General features: G+C 30.8%; 1 protein-coding gene across 1 annotated transcript in view; it reads left to right on the forward strand.

Moving 5' to 3' along the window:
• The window catches only part of Ephrin (ephrin), a 28,752-nt gene extending 13,643 nt beyond the window's left edge, over positions 1 to 15,109 (forward strand). The window contains exons 2-3 of the mRNA XM_015933221.3: positions 12,157 to 12,511; positions 14,127 to 15,109. Coding sequence (XP_015788707.2) covers positions 12,157 to 12,511; positions 14,127 to 14,776 — 1,005 coding nt within the window. The 3' untranslated portion in view covers positions 14,777 to 15,109. The remainder of the gene's footprint in view (positions 1 to 12,156; positions 12,512 to 14,126) is intronic.
• The last annotated feature ends 3,975 nt before the right edge of the window (positions 15,110 to 19,084 follow it).

A 19,084-nucleotide genomic window follows, 5' to 3' on the forward strand; every position in this document is an offset into this window, starting at 1 on the left:
CTCTACTTTTCCCTCTTTTTTTAGCATCACTTAAATCAATTTTCACATTCATGAACTTGCCAAAGTCTCTCACAGGATGAAGTGAAAATATTAAACAGCTAAAAGGTATCAGTGAATGCAAATGAATGTACAAAAAAACAACCTTCCAAATGTTGGGCGTAAAATTGAATTTAAAGTGTATTTATTTAAGTTGAACATTTTTTTTATTTATACAAAAAAAGGAACCTCAATTTGATTTAATTGTTGTCACCATGTTTACTTTAAATTTTAGTTGTTTAAATTTTCATTTCATAAGCACTTTCATCCTGACCAAGTAAAACATATTTTCATATCGATGTTCAAGTTTTATTCAAAAATGCAATTACAACTTGAAATTGAGTTTCATTTTATGCAAACTTTTTTTCTTGCAAATCTTATGAAGCTCAGTTCATGCATCTTGAATGAAACTCAAAGATGCTCAAGGTTTTTCCGGTTATGATAAGCCGAGTAAAAGCGAGGCAAACAGAACTGGTGTTGGAATGGAAAAGAAGAGGAAAAAAATATCTCCTTTGAGGACACTTTTCTTTAGTAAACACTTTTCTTTTCATTGATATCATGTATTCCTGTTTATCTCATGTCTCTTAGGTAAATCTCGGCAGCAAACTTTTTTTCTGTACATTAAATCGATTCGAAAATAAGGAAATAGAAAAATAATGAAAAGTTGAACAAAGGCAACATTGATTTGGAAATGTTGGAAAACAAAATGAAATGCAAAATGCATGATAAATTTGACGTGTAAAGAACTTGTTCACATCTCAATGTTATCGAAATAATTTCACATTTCTTGAATAACTTTACCCTGAAAGTATCGTTAGCCTTTTGCCATTGAAAATGATATTCACTCCTTGAAATGGTGTATCCAATAACCGTGAACTTTTAACCTGAGTTTTCCTTCTCATCCAAACTTTAATAATCTTTGAATTTATCAAGGTTCATCTGTTTACTTTGAATAAAAAAACATTTCTCTCTCTCTTGAACACACGAACATGATTGTTTTTGTATATTAAAATGTGTATATTCAAAGGTTGACAAACAAGCAAAAATGTCACTCAAACATTGACTCAATTATATTGTCCTGTTGATCATGATTTGCTTTTCAAAATTTTTCAAACTTTTTCTTGCTTCGATTTTCTCAAAATGTTTATATCAATTTATCATATTTTTTGCTACTTTTTTACATGATGATGACAAATCACATCCACAATCATCATCATCATCTTGTTTCTTGCCATGTTCAGTTCACTTTACCTCAAACGTTACAATTGTTTGCAACCCAAATTTGGGTGTCAAAAAGCATGATTGATAAGTTAAATTATTTTCCATGATAATCTCATATTCTTCCATCAACATTATCGGATGCATTACTTGATGAAATTGTTAACATTTGATGAAAATTACTTAACCAAATTGCATGTTTCTGTGTGACAAATGAAAACTCATAATTTGTTGATTATTGGAAACAATTTCAAAGTTCATCAAACTTGCAATTATGAAAAGTCTCGCATTTCAAATGTTTATTTACATTTGCTGTTCAAAGGTTGCATTCCTTTGATTACTCGAGTTGCAAGAGTTTACCAAAATTTTCAGATTCTTTTCCATTTTTAGGTGTAAAAAACTCAATGTTTCAATTATTCATTCTTTTGTTGTGGTAATGCAAGTTATTTAACTCCAATTAACTTATTGTTTCCCATCGTGATAATGAAGAAGAAAAAAGATCAACTTGGACTTTACCTTTACGAAACACTTTGCCTAACCTTTCAACCATTATTTTGATGATAATATTATCTAATTTGAAATGTTATTCATATTTAAAGATAAGTGTTGTTGAAGCATCACGAAATTGGCCTGATTATAGCATAGTAAATAACGTAATTCAAGAAAATACAATTTGTAAAGCAAACTAAATCATTCACCATTTACGCATAATTTTTCACTGAAACCTGCAACGCCAATCTGAAAGCAAAAAATGTTAATCAACTCTCGAGATTATTCTGAGCTCAATTTTTCATAATGATCAGAATAACATTATACAAGTTTTGGAGAGAGAAAAAATTGATATTAATTTTGATTCGTTTTTTTTACTTTCATCAACAACTTTATCTAAACTTTAATTCAAGTTTCTTTCCCCAAGTTATCTCGTAAAGTTACGGAATTATTGAACACAGCATGAGCTGAGAAAAGGAATTTTATTCATCTTCTCATCACAAATTAGCTATCCTAAGTGACCTTCTTGCAGTTGGATTATCAATGATTGATTGGGCTAATCTGTTGCAAATCCTCTCTTCAGTATCAACAATCCAGTTCCAATTCATGTTGAACTAATAATTCCTAGTTTCATCTCAACATTTTTTTCCATCAAAAAAAAAGTTCTTGCAAAGTGTTACATTATCATTAATATTGTTCAACATTAGGAAAAATGTTTCTCTTCTCTCTTTTTACGGTCAAACTATTTGATTATTTAATCAACATTAGTGTTAACATAATCAACAATTATTCGTTGATTCGTTAACCAATTTTCATGTTGCTTGTGTTCGTGTTCAATGGACACTTAATGCATTAACGGTTTAGTTGTGAATCAGATGCTTTCTCACTTATTGCCAAGATTAACATTGATTTATTAAATTATCATGAATTCAGTTTTCATGAATTCATGAGTTCTTTCATCTTTTCCGTCTGCAAGTGATTTACCGTCACTCAGCGTTTTAATAATAATTACTTGAAAACACGGTACATAAATTTTTCACCTTGTTAACCATCCTCATCATTTGCTTACAATTTTAATTACCAATTCAATCCAATTCAACTAATTACAACTTTTTTTTCTCCTCATCTTTACTTTCTCTTGATGATGAAAAAAAGATGAAAAGGATGATACTTGGTCCATTTATAATGAAAATAACCAAAACCAGTTATTTTGGTTCATTTTTTGCTCTCATCAAATTAACATTCAATTATTTAACTCATCTTAATGTCTTGTTTTTGTTGTTAATGTTGCATTGAAAAGTTGAATACTATTCAATGACTGATTCAGTGTGTTGACTCAATTAATCTAGATTAACTTTTGGATGAAAATTATTCGTTGAATCATTCGATCTTTTGATTCATCATGGCAAGCAATTGAAACTTTTCACCTTTACATTGTTGCTATTTTGTTTCATCAAAAATGAGATGCGGGTTTCCACAAAGCTTCACTCACCTTCACCTCATCATTTTCCTAGTTTTACCTTCTCCCTTCATTTTCAACCGTAACCTTAATAGGTATTTTAAAGGCACGGTTATTAATGGTAAAGTATGGTGAAGAAAAATGAAGAACCCAAAAAACCTAGGAAAGGTAAAAATATGTGAGGAGAGAAAGAGAAGAAGAAAAATTGACCAAAGATTTTTACTATTATCTTGTTGCATCTCTAGCATCATTTTAATCATGAGCTGTTGTCAGACAGAGAATCATCTATGCGAGAAGCGCTTTACCAACCAAAATTAAAACCATCTCATGCCAATCATGATTACGCATTTGAAGGCACAAAAAATTTAGAAAACCTTTACAACAAATCAATCGGTAAAGTCCATGGAAAATACGATTTACCAGAAAAGCCCTTAACGTGATTTTCTTCCCATTCTTACCATTTTTACCTTTCAACCTTTCATTCAAATTTCCATGCCATTTGTTGGGTAAAATTTTTCCTCCTTAAATCACACTCTTTACCCAAAACAGTCAACCTTACAGCATCAACTACTAACAAGGCTTCTGCCCTTTCACAAGGCAAATCCCTTTCTTGTCCAGGATTAGGACAAAACGAAACTACCTTAAGTATTTTAAATTGCTCAGTGTTATCCCTTTATTATTTTGTTATCCGCTTCAACAAAACTAAGGTCACTTCAGATCGGATTAAATGATAAGCCGATTTTGAAACTTTTTTTCTCCTTCTTTGCCTTTGTTGAACCCAATTTCGATGCCTTTCTCTCTGCGTATGGCCTTAGATCTGTCCAACTATTTATATCTGTCGATCATATCAGTGATACCTTGAACCTCGGCACTTTCTCTTGAGACACTCTTTTTTTTGTTGTTGCCTTCTTTTGCGACTTCCATAACTTGTAAACTTGGTTTGCACACATTTGTCCTCAAACCTGTCAACAGCAAAACCTTTTTTTTATTCCCTTATTTTCATGCTTTTCAACAGCAAAATGGTTCATTGATTACTCTATGGGAATTAAAATCACCTTGATAATGATCAGGAAGAGGAAAAGACTGCATTGACTATTTAAAATGATTAAAACTACCCGTCAACTTATCGTCAAATTTTCCATTTTTTCACCCAAAATTTTCTTCTAATCCATTTGCAGGTTTTTAAACCTTTTCATCTGTTGAAAGTTGAATATGTTTCAAGTTGTCAACACATTAAAACTAAACCAAAAAATGAAAAGAAAGAAAAGAAACAAAATGGAAAAATAAATGAACCCAATTTTTCAATTTCAACCCAAATTCACATTAACATTCGTGAAAAGATTGCCATTTCAAAGTTGCCATTAATTATTGATGTTAACATAAAAAATGGCAAACCAGAGTCACTCAATATCAAAGTTACTTTTATTAAATTGATCGAAGGAAAGCAAAATATTAGCAACTTTTCAAAGGAAAATAAATATTTCACCAAAAAAACTCATGATATACTAATGTGTTTCCTGGTTACCATTAAAAATGTTGCACTTGTTATTGGATCATTGATATCAAAAAAGCATCTTTAATATATTTGTTATAAAGTGTAACATGAAATGTAATGTCTTCTTGTATTTTACATGGCAAACGTTGAGCCAATTCTGAACATTCAATATATCTTGTTGTCTCTTCAACTTTTTTTTCACATGATTCAAGTTCAATTTCAATGTTAGGGCAAGAAAAAATACTAATAATAATGATAATGTTAATAACAAGATGAAAAGCAGTAAAGGGGAAAAGGTAAAAATCTTCGGCAAAATTCTCATTCTCTTATTGAATTTGACAAGTAAAAAGATATATTCAACTGAATTGCCTTCCTTTTTTATTACAACTTGATATTGCATTTATGCATCTTTTTTTTTGTTTCCCATAGCAATAATGCTCAATATTGGTAGTAAAATATAAAATATATAATAACCTTTCAATATCATTGTGGAATCTTTTTCATCAATGATTCCGGTTAACATTTTTTTCCTTGCTTTCTTTTGCCTAAACTTATCATCTCATCAGCACACAGTTTCAATATGATATGCAAAATGTTGAAAAAATGATATAAAGAAAAAAACTGACAACTATTATTCAGTTAGTTTTTAGTTATTACAAATGCATGGAGAGAGAAGAAAAAAGTTGATATACCTTCCGGATACAGAATGTTGAAATGATGATGAGCAAAATAATGATAATAATGATAATAATAATGTTAAAAAATAAGCATCATCCACAGGAAGATGCAAAGAAATGTTGCCTCTTGTAGTTTCACTCTAATGATAAACATTCATTTATTCATTATTTTCATCACTACTTCAGAGCACTTGATATCATTGGGTTCATTTTTTCAGATTAAATTCATATTACTATTGTGAACATCATAAATTAAATTATCGTCTTTCCATCCTTCAACCAATCTCATGATAAAGATGTTATTACCATTATTATCTCTCCATTTGTCTGATTTATTATTGTTTTCACACACACAGTTTATTAATCAAATTGAAACTTGAATTTCATTTTTTTTCATCCAAACTCGAAAAATGAACAAAATTATATTTTCTCCTTTCAAACATTTCCAATCAATTTCATGAAAACAGCCAAGTTATTGATCAATCTCTTGATGACAAACTGATTTCTTGTAAACTCCAAGTCAGTTGAACATAATTTTCAAAATGAGTCGAAGATGAAAGTTGAGAAAAGGTCATTGATTTGAACTTTACTATTGACAGTGAAAATGATACAAATTATGCGATAATTGAGTCTAATTGTGATAATTTGATTTTACTCTCAATTGTCTCAGTTGTTCACAAAGGTTTACCCATTCACATGGATAACATCATCTGCAACTCATTTGAACCTTATCAAGTGAAAAACCAGGAAAAAAAATGTTAACCACTAAAAGATGCATATGAAGAAGAAGAAGAAAAAAGTAGCCCTGAGAATATTTTAAAAGCATTATCCAGAAATGATAATAATAGCGTAACAACAATGCGCTAATGATAATAATGATAAAGCTTGAGGATAACGTGATTAAAGAAGAGATGAAGAAAAAAAGAAATATGAAGAGCTTTTTGATGATTCGACTAGATGATATTGAAATAATGTTGCATTAGACCATGCAGTTTACCTGGTTAATAATGATGTTGATGATTGTGTTAGGAAAAAGATGGTGAATAAGAAGGAAAAAAAAATGCTCTTCTCTAAATGGTGTGCGTCAAGAAACACTCATGAAACTGAAAGATAATGATAATAGTGATGATGATGGTGACGGTAACAAAAAAAGAAACTTTGAACCTCTTTAATTAGACTGACACGGAAAAAATGATCAACAATTGTTGCCCGAATATCAACTGTCAATGGCTTCAATTTACCAGTCATTTTAATATCATTTTCATGCGAATGATAACTTGTCCAATTGTTGGCCACAATTTAGACATTAACATTTCTCTTCATTTGCAGAATTGACAATTTACCCTTGAGCATCATTCACACAATTTCTGTTTATTGTAATAATCATGAAATTATTTGAAGAGAGAAAAAACATTTCAAGGTTAGGACCGGAAGGAAATTGCAAGAAATGAAAGAAGAAAAAAATTGGGTTAACACCTTTTTTTTTGCTTCATTCTCTTGCCAATGATTTAATGATAATAATCAATAAATTGATAGCAATGTTAATTTACAGCTGACAATCTTGAAACAGCAGGAGCAACAGGAAAATGTTGACCTACAATTTTTGAGCCCAAAAAAAGGTTATCCAAAAAAAGGTAGTTTGACCAAAACAATAGGTTACAGCCGTTGAGCCATTTCAAGGTACAAGTTAAAATGAAATGTTAATAACATAAATTAGGGTTTACAGTCAATCAAAAGTTGAAAAGGTTGTACAATAATGATAAATAAATAAATGATGAAAATGTTATAACAATTGAGGATTGGTCAATAAAAAAAGAAATGGTTTAACTGATTGATCTCACTATCAACTGTATTACCATCTTCCTACCTTTTCAATTGTTACCTGCAAGTTTAACAGCTCCAACTTGTTCCGTTTAATTTTCAAGGTAAACAAACTTTTGATGCGAAAAAATTGATTTACTGTTTGCGCTTTGCATTTCAATTTGACCTTTTAATCAATTGTACTTTTTATTGTTTTTTTTCTGGATTCACCATTTTCCAAGATTCAGTTCATTTCCATGTTGAAACAATTTTCTCTTCATGTCCAATTAGGTAACATCCAGACATGATGCTTACATCACATAACAGCAGAAGACGCAAACTTGACCCATTCCTGTTGAATCAATCAACTTTGCTTTTAATTTTTCATCAATTTCCATCTTTCGATTGTAAAAATTCAATTAATTCTTGGTGTTGCCAGCAAATTCATTTGCGAATGAAATTTGTTCAATTTTGATTAACATTGAACATTCCAAGCGCTCAACGGCTTATATCAATTATCATGATTTCATCTCAAAACTGATTGTTTTGGGTTAACCTTGATTAGTTGAAATACAATGAGCTTGATTTAAATTTTAAACCCTATTTAACCCATTTTTTTGGTGGAAACTTTTGCCTATTAATTTAGTTAACAATCAATTAAACCTTTTCTCAATTCATTTCTCATTTTGTTTCAAACTTGTAAGACTCGTGAAACTATTATAATCAGATTAATCTTGAAATGTTCATGAAAATTGTTGGAGAAACGCAATAATTAGTTGAATAATTTTATTATCACTTTTCCAATTAAACATTTTTTTCCTCTTAAACTCAACACTTGAAGTGAACATTTGAAGTAAAAAATGCAAATTGAAAGTTTACAGCTCAAGTCGACTTGAATTTTGAAAAAAAACTTCATTTTCAACTTTGAATCGAGAATCGTTTGGACCAATTTTTCTACTTGAAATCAATTGGTTGTGATTGACAGTTTTTTTTCAGTTTGGCGTTAAATAAATCAATGAAAACAAGAAGAACAACAAAAGTTCCAAGTACATTTTTGGACCTTTTGATCAATCAAATCAATTGCTTCAAGATATTTATAAAAAAAAGCCATTTCAATGACAAGCCTAAAGAGCAAAAAGTTGCTCACTTTTTTCATTTTGAAAAATGACAATAAAAAAAAGTTCTTGATATCAAAGGCAAAATCCAAGTGTGATTATAGTTTTTTTCAGATATCACTTTCATCCTTTACTGATGACCTGTCTTAAAGTGTAATCTGGTAAATCCACTTGTCCACTTGAAATCATCATGGTAATCATTTTCACTGACCCAATGATGAACCCAACATTTGCACATTCAAGAGTTGATAATATTTTTGAAAAAAATGTTCTCAAATGTTTACATCTCTATCTGATGATCATAAATGCATCATTAGAATGATTTACTTTGTTCAACTTTTTTTATTCAAGTTATCAGGTAAAATGATGAGGGTGTTGCAAATGAATATTTGATTGTTGTTAAGAGATAAATTATTGTGATATTTTGATAATCATTTTCATCATTTGATATTTACATTCTTTGGCCACTTTGCCTGTAAAGGTTAAAGGTGAACACAGTGATGTACAGAAAGATGAAGCAAGATCCTGGAGAGGAGTGAGCAATGAATATTGTTGAACATTATTGAAGTTGTTTTATTGTTTTACCTTCATCATTTACTGATTAATAGTTAAACTATTTTAACAAGTTTCTCATTTCAGTTATCATTTTTGCTCCTCGCCATTATTATTGCTTTATCATGTACCTTTAAAGATTATGTGATGTTGTTAAAATAATAAATAATGTTAATATCATGCAAATGATGAAGATAACTTTTTTTTCAATTTTCATGTTATTTTTGTTCATGAATCTTGATTATGGTTTTATCCTTCTCACCTTAACATTATGCTTTTAATCAACACACACACACAGAATTAGCAAGATTATCTTAATGATTATTGTTGTTATACCATCAATACATTAATGATTATCTATTTATGATTAACTATTTTAAACAAAAAGTAGGTTTAACTTGAATGCTGTGGTCAAAACTGGTTTATCAGTTTAAAAGCTTTCCAAATCTTGTAAAGTCAATTGTTAATTTTTGATAGTTTTTATCTGCTAACTGTTAATTAGTGAGTTGCTCAGAATTTTTAATCAATTATTTACATACAAAAAAGGCCTTTTTGTCTCTCCTTCATTATCTTCAACCTTTTATCCTAATGTTTGATAACATTTTTGGCGATAAATAATGTTAAAGATTAAGCTTTTTTGATGAGAAAAAAAAGATGATGATGATAATGAAATCTGCTTTTGAGGTCTTCTCAGGATGACCATATGATAGACTGACAGATAAGATGGGAGGTTGAAACTTGCATCAAACTTAAACCCTGTAATTAAGACACTTACTCTGCATCAAGTTGATCATCAAAACATGAACCAATCACAATGGTTCCTACCTTTTTTTACCAGCCTCTGCACAAATTTAATCGACCCGGTACTCATGCTCGGTGGTCTTCACATAATCATAAAGGGGCAAAGAGAATCAAGAAAAGCGTTTTAACAATATTAATCGAGAACAATTGGTTAGGAAAAAAAATTGCTTTTCTCATCATTTTTACTTTTCTACCTTTTCTACCTTTGATGAGTTTGATGATGATGATGATGATGTTTTTACCAAGAAAAAAGCATGATAATGGTGATGATGAAATGCGCTTAAAAGCGTGATCTCTCAAGACCGTGATCCCGAAACAAGCGTAATATCTGTTAGCATTTTCATCCTTCATCTTTCGTCTCATTTGCAACATTTTATTTCATCATTATCACCATCTCTCGTTGCTCTCTACCTGAAGCGTCTCTCTTCTCGCCTTGGGTGTAAGATCGTGTTTGCGTGTTTTCCCAATCAGATGTGCTCTTATATTCAATTTCACATTCCATGAGAAAATCACGTGACGAATTTTATTCGCCAAAAGAATAGAGTCGCCATGTTAACAATTTGTTTATCAAAATACATGATACAAAATTGATACTGCTGATGATATGACTAAGACATGAGTTTGAAAAAAAAGGATTGGCTCTGAATCTATTGATGGTCAATCAAACAGAGTTCCTGTCTTGAAACGCATTTTCCTTGCCTTTATTTAAACGCAATCAACATATAAAAACAACAATAACAGGCGAAGAAAAAAAAGTGACCCTTACAATGTTTTCCTATTATCATCATCATCATCTTGATCATCATTAACACAAACTGAATCTTTTTGTTTTCCTTATCACTCTTATTGATCGCCTTTCACTTGCTCCTCTTTCCTTATCATCCTTTCTCTGTCTCGGTTGAGGAACCATCTAAGGAACAGCATCTTTTGTCAAAAATAATGTTTAGTCTTTTTACATGCTTAAAGGTTCTCCTAACAGATATTATTGAATATCAAGAGAACAACAGAAAAAAAAGTTTTGCTTTTGTGGTGATGGTAACTGAAACTTTCTTCATCATTTTCTTCATCTTCTCTTCATCTACCATGATTGTATTTGAATGTAGATAGAGGCACAAAAAAGGATTACATGGTTGCTTCCTTAAAAGCCTTTAAATGCTGTTTTTGTCTGTTTCTTCTGTTGATGATTGGTGATGATGATAAAGCTTTGATATAAGTAAACGACTGTGAAAATAGCATCAACAGTAACAAAGCATCTAATAACAAATCAAACACAAAAGTAGCTGACAAATGCATTACTTAATCGCATTTTACCTTCACTTGCATGATAAAAGTGAAAGAAGAGAAAGATTAAACAGCAATGTCTATTAGTTATAAATTGTTGTTAACATGATCATTATTTGCATTGTGTCCACAGATATTATCATTAGTTTATTGTCAACTGTTCACAACAATTAAGCCTCAATTTTTTGGCTCTTTTCTCGTTTTTTTTCATTTTATCAAAACTCTATTTAAATGTTTGAACGAGTTTTGCAAAAAGACTGAAAATTGTAGACGAAATGGAAATTCCGATGAAATGTTTTCTTTTTCCTGCATTTCAATTATTGCTGTCAAAATTGTTGTCATTTGATTGTTGATTTGTACCATTTCAAGTGTGCTTAAAGCGTAACTGAACAGTTTAAGTTGCAATTTGAAATGCGTGTTAATCTGTTAACAAAAATCAGAATCCATGTAAACATGGAAAGATGTGAGAATGGAAAATGAAGAGTAAAGACAAAAACTGAAAGGTTTTTCACCCTTTCACTTTACTGACAATCACAGGCATGAAATATCGTCATCAACACTTTACAATAGTTTACTGTATTCTTGTATCGTACAACCTTTACAATTGAAGTTTCACTCAAATTGACTTTCATCTGTGCATTCAATGCACAATATCTAATACACTGGTTCAGTATTCATTGTGCTATTCAATGAAATTGAAACACTTGTAAAGAAGAGGAAGAAGGCAAGAAAAGGATCAAGATTTAGAGATTCATGGAAGAGTAAAAGAAGAAGAAGAAGAAAAAGTACAAAAAGTGATATTTTTACATGGATCAATGAAGTTAATACCGTTAACATCAGGAAGAGTTGTAAACATTGCGTAGGAATAAAAAGTGATTAAAGAAATGAAATGAAACAAAATTAGATGTTGAACAATTTGAACAAGTTGACAAGATGATGGTGATAATGGTAAGTGATCCATTAGGATAATGTGAAATAATAAAATGCTATTCCTTATGATGAATTTTATCCCCATTCCTTATCCTTATTTTCATGTGGTTTCACCATTTTCTCAAATCGACTGTAATAGGAAAAGATAAAACTAATAATAATAAAATATCCAACATTGCATTTCTGTCTAAAAGCCATTATCTGATTGATTAAGTTTTGTCACCTTTAACTTCCATCTTTAAGTAACAAAAAGTTGAAATTTGAAATCAAGATTAACTTATAATTTTTCATGTTCCCTTTCAGGTTTCAAAGGAAGAGTACGATTCTTGCCGCATAACCAACAGCAATCCTCGAATTATTGCTATCTGTGATAAGCCTCATCAATTAAAATATTTTACAATCACCTTTAGATCCTTTACACCTCAACCCGGAGGCCTTGAATTTAAACCTGGCCAAGATTATTATTTCATTTCAACGTCAACCGGTAAACGGGAAGGCCTTGATCGTCGTTTAGGTGGACGATGTTCAACCCACCACATGAAAGTCATTTTTAAAGTTTGCTGTTCAACCAATGATAACAACGTCTTGAACGACAAAAGTGATGCCAATAACATTAAAAATAATAGCAACATAAATAGCACCATAAATAACAACCAATGTAAGTATCAAGAATCATTTTTTATCAGAACAAAAAGTTACATTAAAAAATTGAAAGTAAAATTGATGCTAATTTATTGCAATATTAATATCAAAAGAAAATATCTTTTCTCTCTTCATCAATTGTTATCTAATTTAGCTTATTTCATCTTTCATTTTCTTCTTCTTTGATTTATTCAACATTATCATTGATTCAGTTTCAGGAATTGAAGAAGCACAAAAAAGAGGCCAAAGAATAGGTCTAATATTAACAATAACAGTTAACAATAGAGTCTTAATAATGATAATTTATCAAATTTTATTTATTTTGTCTGTTGGCATTAATATTGTTTTGTCTGATAAAATGTATTCATATTTAAACGATAAATTGTTCAACATCTTAATTGACTGTTTATTAAGGGAAACAATTAGCTCAATATGATTCCATTTACTGTGTGTGTTTGCCATTCACCAAAAGATAGTTGACTTGTTTCCAGCAGATCGTTAGGTTTTTGCTCATCATTTTCATGTTCAGAGGTTCACCAAATTTATCTTTTTTTATGCTTCCATCCTCATCCTTCATTTAGTCACAAAGGATGTCTTAAATGATGTTACTAACCATTCTCAATGGATATATAATGTTACTTATTCCGTTATTTTGTGTTGTCTAATTTTGCCTCTTTTGTTGTCTTCAACACAACTCATTTAACCGTTTTGTTGCCTTCATTTGCTTTTTATCTTTTCCTTTCTTCTTCCTATCTTCATCATCTTCATTGATTTCTGTCTGCAAAGATGAGAAAGAAGAAGAAGAAGAGGAAAAAAATTACACTCGAGTTTGAGGATGAGCAAATAATGGAATAAATCTGATGATCCATTTTGCCCCTTTTCACTTTTCTTTCTCATTTTATCTTCTCTGTCTTTCTGACTCACATGAAGATACTCAGCATCTCGTCACTAAGGTTACCATCTTTTTTAGCTTTAACCAATTTATTATTCTTTTCAATGACAATGGAATGATTGGAAGAGGAAAAACTAGGGATGACAAATTCACAGGAAAAAAAAGAGAGAAGCTAAAAGAATGAAGATTAGGATAATTGAGATGAAATGGAATGACAAAAGGATGAGGAAACAAAATCACGTAAGAGGGCGTAATAATGATGTCAATGAATAGGAAGATGGAAATGAATGGAAACCCTTTCAAAGCTAAGCTCATAAGCAATCTGTACTTTTCACTCTCTTTTTAGGTCATCTCATTTTTCATCCCTTTCACCATCACCATTATCATCATCATATTCACCATCTTCATCCACTTTCATTAAACCATTTTTATCTTCTCTCTCTCTCTCTCTCTCTCTGAGCTTTAAATTGCATTGATTCAACAATTTAATTTGAAAAGTTTATCACAAGTAAACATAATTGTCTTCAATTGACAATTTGCTTCTTTTCAAAGTGACCCTTGAGATGGACCAAATTGAATTAGTTTGTTAGGTTCACTGATTTTCATATTAATGTTATTTATGGTAATAATATTGTGCTTTTCATTAAACATCAATTTTGCTTATTAACTTTGTTTCATAATTTAAATCAATTGTTTTTTTCGTTCATTCAATTAATCTTTTCTCTCTTTTCTCTTGCAGCTTTCTCATCAACAACTGTCGATTCATCGTCTTTATCATCATCAGAATTGTCTATAGAATCGTCCTCATCATCTTCCATTGCATCTTCATCCCTTTCATCTGCGTCCTCTTCACCTTCACCTTTGGTCACTTCATCAAACCTCATTTTTACATTAACATCATCACCTTCACCCTCCATACAAAGTAATAAAGATTTTATTAATTCTAATAGAGACTTGCACAGTGATGACCGATCCAATGCCAATGGACTCTATCTTAATGCCAACGTTAATAACATAAATTCATTGGTCTCAACCTCATCACCACCTTCAACATCAACAACCTTAGGTTCACTAGTGACTTCAACATTTCCCGCTTCACCGGAACACTGGTGGAGACCGCATTTCACTCGAATCCAAGATCTTAAATGGAGATCAAAAGGACCCGGGAATGTGGTTAAAGAGACAAATCATCACCACTTGACCGTTGGACACGATTCCAATTCCTTTACAAATCCCAATGCTAACAATTCGCAAAACAATAGTTCAAATGATACCTTGCGACCCATTGCTTGGACCATTTTTGCTATCGCCTGTTTCATTTTCATCATCTTTTGGGCGCTTTGGTGTAAAGTTCGTCGGAACAATGTGATGTTACCAATGTCCAAATAGCGAAATATCGTCAAGTTTTTTTCTTTCTAACCTGTAAAAAATGCTGATCTTTATATATGTATACATAGATGAAAAATTATGTATTGTATGAAAAAACAAAAACAGAAAACTCGAAAAATTCAGACTCTTTTTGTATTAATAACATGTTTAGAGATGAAAGTTTGAGAAAAAAAATCTTCACTTGAAATTCGTAACATTTTTGTCTTGAATATTGTCATTGAGTAAAAAATGAAACTGAAAAAATTCCTTTATTAACAATTGTAATTTATGTAAATATTGCTATTATAATATTTATCATGACAAATAAAAATGAAAAAAAAGTAAATAAGAAAAGAGTTTAAAAGTAAATTATTTCAATGGACATTTGATTAAAAATTGATCAACAATTGCAAGTTGATGCAAGAATGGGAATGAATCTTTTTTATGGTAATCTATTAATTCTGGTGATGATTTGCTTTCACCTCAACATTTCATGGCAAATGCTGGTAATCAATCTGTTTCTATTTATCTTTCTTCTATTGATTCTGAAATCAGCTCACGCAATCACATGAAAAGCAACATCTTTTTGGCCATCATTTCTCTTCCTTCTTTCCAGCAGTTGAAACAACTCGATGAGATTATTTTGGTAAACATTGAAGTTAACCATCACTTGAAATGAGGATGACAATGATGATCAAGATTTACCTTAAATGAGATTCAGTATAATATAAAATTGTTGGTAATGATGAAGCACTTTGATTCCCTTAGGCAAGTTACTACAGCTCAATCACTTAAGTGTTATCCGCTTCAGGCTTTTCACATTATCAATGTTGACGCCAAAATGTAATCAAGTAAAAAGGTGAACCTGAAAAGCGAGTTGACAATGAATGACAATGAGAAACCAACAATTAATTATTAACTTTTTTCTTCATCAAATTTTCTCTCTTTCAATTCATCATTAGTTTAGAAACCATAATTGCAAGTTTTACCCAAATTTCATCTCAACAGTCTTTTGAAAAAGATTCTGGAAAATGACATTTTCTTGGTATTGACACAAAAAGCCTAAGAATAACTTCTTTGTTTTCAACCTCAATTCAATAACCTAAATCAATTCAATCGATTGAAATACGTTTATCATCGAATCACAATAATCTTGAAATTACCAATCATTTAATTCACTCAATATCAGTTGAACCAATCGATTGGAAAAATATGTTTAAACATTGACCTGATGTTGTTCAGTGTTTTCCCATTTTTTCCCTCAACTTTTCTCTCAACAATTGAAATGAAAAGTTGTTCAGAACTTTTAAGCTGATGGAAGAAGAAAAAATTAAATTGAAACTGAATTGGAAAGATTTTAAATGTAAAGAATGAACGGAAATTTCAAGTTGTTTGTCGAGATTTGTTTAACATTGAGTTTAGTTCGATGAATGATTTAAGTTGAACATTAATTACAAATGTCAATCGCCGGTGGTCTTTACCAGCATTTCGAGTCTATGCAGTAAACTGTAAAAAATGGAGTTGCACTTGAAATGACAATTTAAACCAAATACAGTAAAAAGGAACACAAAAAAGTTTAAATTTATCATTTCAGTCAATAGTCGAGTCTCTTTAGTCAAACAAAAAGCTATCAAATAAAAACCTTTGAATGACCATTCCTTGTCCTTATCCTCATCATCTTCATCTTTTATCATTTCTCCGGCTTTTACTGTTGTTTACATCTTAACCGACAATGTTGCCTCAATGTTCATGAGCGGAAAAGAGCCAAGTTTCATTTTACAGCAAACACTTTGAAATGAAGCATATAAGTGAAACTAATCATTGTACTGACCGTGACCGACCTTATCGGAAACAGAAGGCCACTTGAAAAGGGAACAGTGATGAGCCCGACTGTAAGTGAAAGGATGAGAAGTGAACACAAAAGCGTCAACATTGATCATCTTCATTACTCGAAATCATTTTTCATCTTCTCCCAACTTTAAATGTAATTTGAATCTTTAACTTTTCAAATTACCTTTTACAGCAATCATTATTACAACCTTTTACATAGAGCAATGAATCAACAGATCTTTTCATCTTCAATTTACTCATCTTGCTCATCTTTTCCCCAACCTTTCATGTGATTCATCTTTTGTTATCTTTTACCATTAGCTAAACAACCAGAAAACTGAGACGCAAAACCTTTTCCTTCTCAGCCTTTCGTCTTTTCAATTGATTAATGTTGATCAATTCATAATGATCATGACCTAAAAGTAAAGTGGTCAAAGAATCTCGATTTAAATTGAATTTTGAAACAATCACGAGCTATTAATATACAATAGATCATCATTATTCCATTGAAATTGATTTACCTTTACGATTAGCCGATCAATTTAGACTTTACTTTTTCACTTCTCATTAACCTTTGTTTTTCAAGGTTCGCACATTTACAATGTTCACTTTGAGCGTAAATTGCCTTCGGTTAATCACGATTGTTGGCTAAAATTAATAAATGAATGAAAAGGCGCAAAAACGTTGATTCATATTCATTAGGAAATAATTTTACTTGAAAACCATGTTTTTCACTCTCAGCTTCTCACAGTTTTAAACATTAATCATTTTATTGATTTAATCATTAGCCATTATTGTAAAACTGTTAAAGTGCTTCAAAACATTGTTCAACATTTGTCCAATTTTAATGGTCATTTGCCAAAAAGATTTCCTAAAATCTCTTTTTTCCATTATCTTGTCTCGGCCATCTTCAGCCATTTATTTCAATAAACCAGAAATCCAATGATACTTTTGTTTAAACTCAAACCAATTATCAGTACATCAACCTAATGAAGTGGACATTTGTCGGACAAGTCAAGATTAAAATGATTCAATCGATTTCCTGGTTTTGGGTAAACTAATTAAAAGGTTAACCCAGTCGACTTGTGGTGTTGATTAAAAGGTTAATGATTTCGAATGTTTAAGTGTACTCATTGCTGATGGAGAAACATGCAAATGCTGTTCAATGGTCATCCTCTTGTTCCCTCATCTGTCCAGGTTGCAGAAGGTTGGTTCAATTGTCAATCCACTTATCAATGGTCAGGTAAACATTGCATAAAAAGCAAGTACTCTTGACTGTCCATTGTTAACCATTGTGAAAGGCCAAGGTAAAGGTGAATGGAAATCAACTTTTTTTTACCATTTCTTTTCCTTTTCAATTATTCAACATGTTCCTAGGTGGTGATGCTCATTATAACCATTATCATCTTATGGTTTGATGAACAAAAGAAGGTAAAGGAAAAGGATTTAGATTAACATTGTAATCTGAGTTTAATTTTTAGGTTGAAATATTTTAAGCTTGAATATGGTTAATGCGATTGAGAAGAAACAATAATGTTTAAAGTTGGACCAACACAAGAATGCAATAAAAATGAGATTAACTGAAAGATTATTGCATTCAAATCGAGATTTATCTTTCATTATACTCTTTCCTTATTGACCAATTGTCATCATTATGCTAAGGTGTTCACCTTATGCTTACCCTCCGCTTTTCGGGATTTACCTGTTTTCCTTCTTGTAATATTACTTTTGTACTTTACGAGTTTATTGTTGCTCATGTTTTGGATTATTGTTGTTGAATTGCTAATTTTTGTTCATTTGTACACTTTTTAATAGTGGTTTCATTTATGGCTTACAAATGTTTATTCACTGTTTTTACATAATCGCAAGTTAAATCATGTTGAGACTGATTAACATTAAAATTTGGATTTAACTTTGATTGTTTTCCAATTTTGTAAGAAACTGACAAAAGGCTATAAATGTTTGCATGGCAGAAACAATTGCTAAATGCAAATAAGTGTTTATAAAAAAAATAATGTTTTCGCATTCATTTGAAATGAATTTCATGTGCAAAATGGTAAAATTCTGGTTTAGTTAACAGGAAAATGAAGAAAAAAGAAGCTGAATAAACGAAATTTTACTTCTTTACTCGATAACAAGCAGTGCCTTTGTTTTTTTGTCTATCATCTTATGGATATGATGAAAAGTCATGATGATGATGCTAATCCAAGAGTGGGTCAAACCGAGTAACAAAATGACGAAGTTGACACTCGCAGGAAAGGCAAAGATGAACAGAGATTAGGCTCTTCATGTTTTGTAGCATGAAAGTCATCTTTATGGTTCATGTCAACAGACCTTTTTTGCCATAATTATCATCAAACCGTTTGACAAATTTGCTCCTTTCATCTTTATCTTCATCTTTTCTCTTCTTTTTCCTCACAAAAATTGCGTTAAATTGTCTTTTGAGTTTCGGCCAAAATAGTTGATAGACATTTCGCTTGAAACAAAGAGAGTCCATTT

This window comes from Tetranychus urticae, chromosome 1 (genome assembly GCF_039701765.1).
Source record: "Tetranychus urticae isolate SD_2017Ah chromosome 1, NJAU_TeUrti_SD_1.0, whole genome shotgun sequence".
Classification (NCBI taxonomy): Eukaryota; Metazoa; Arthropoda; class Arachnida; order Trombidiformes; family Tetranychidae; genus Tetranychus; species Tetranychus urticae.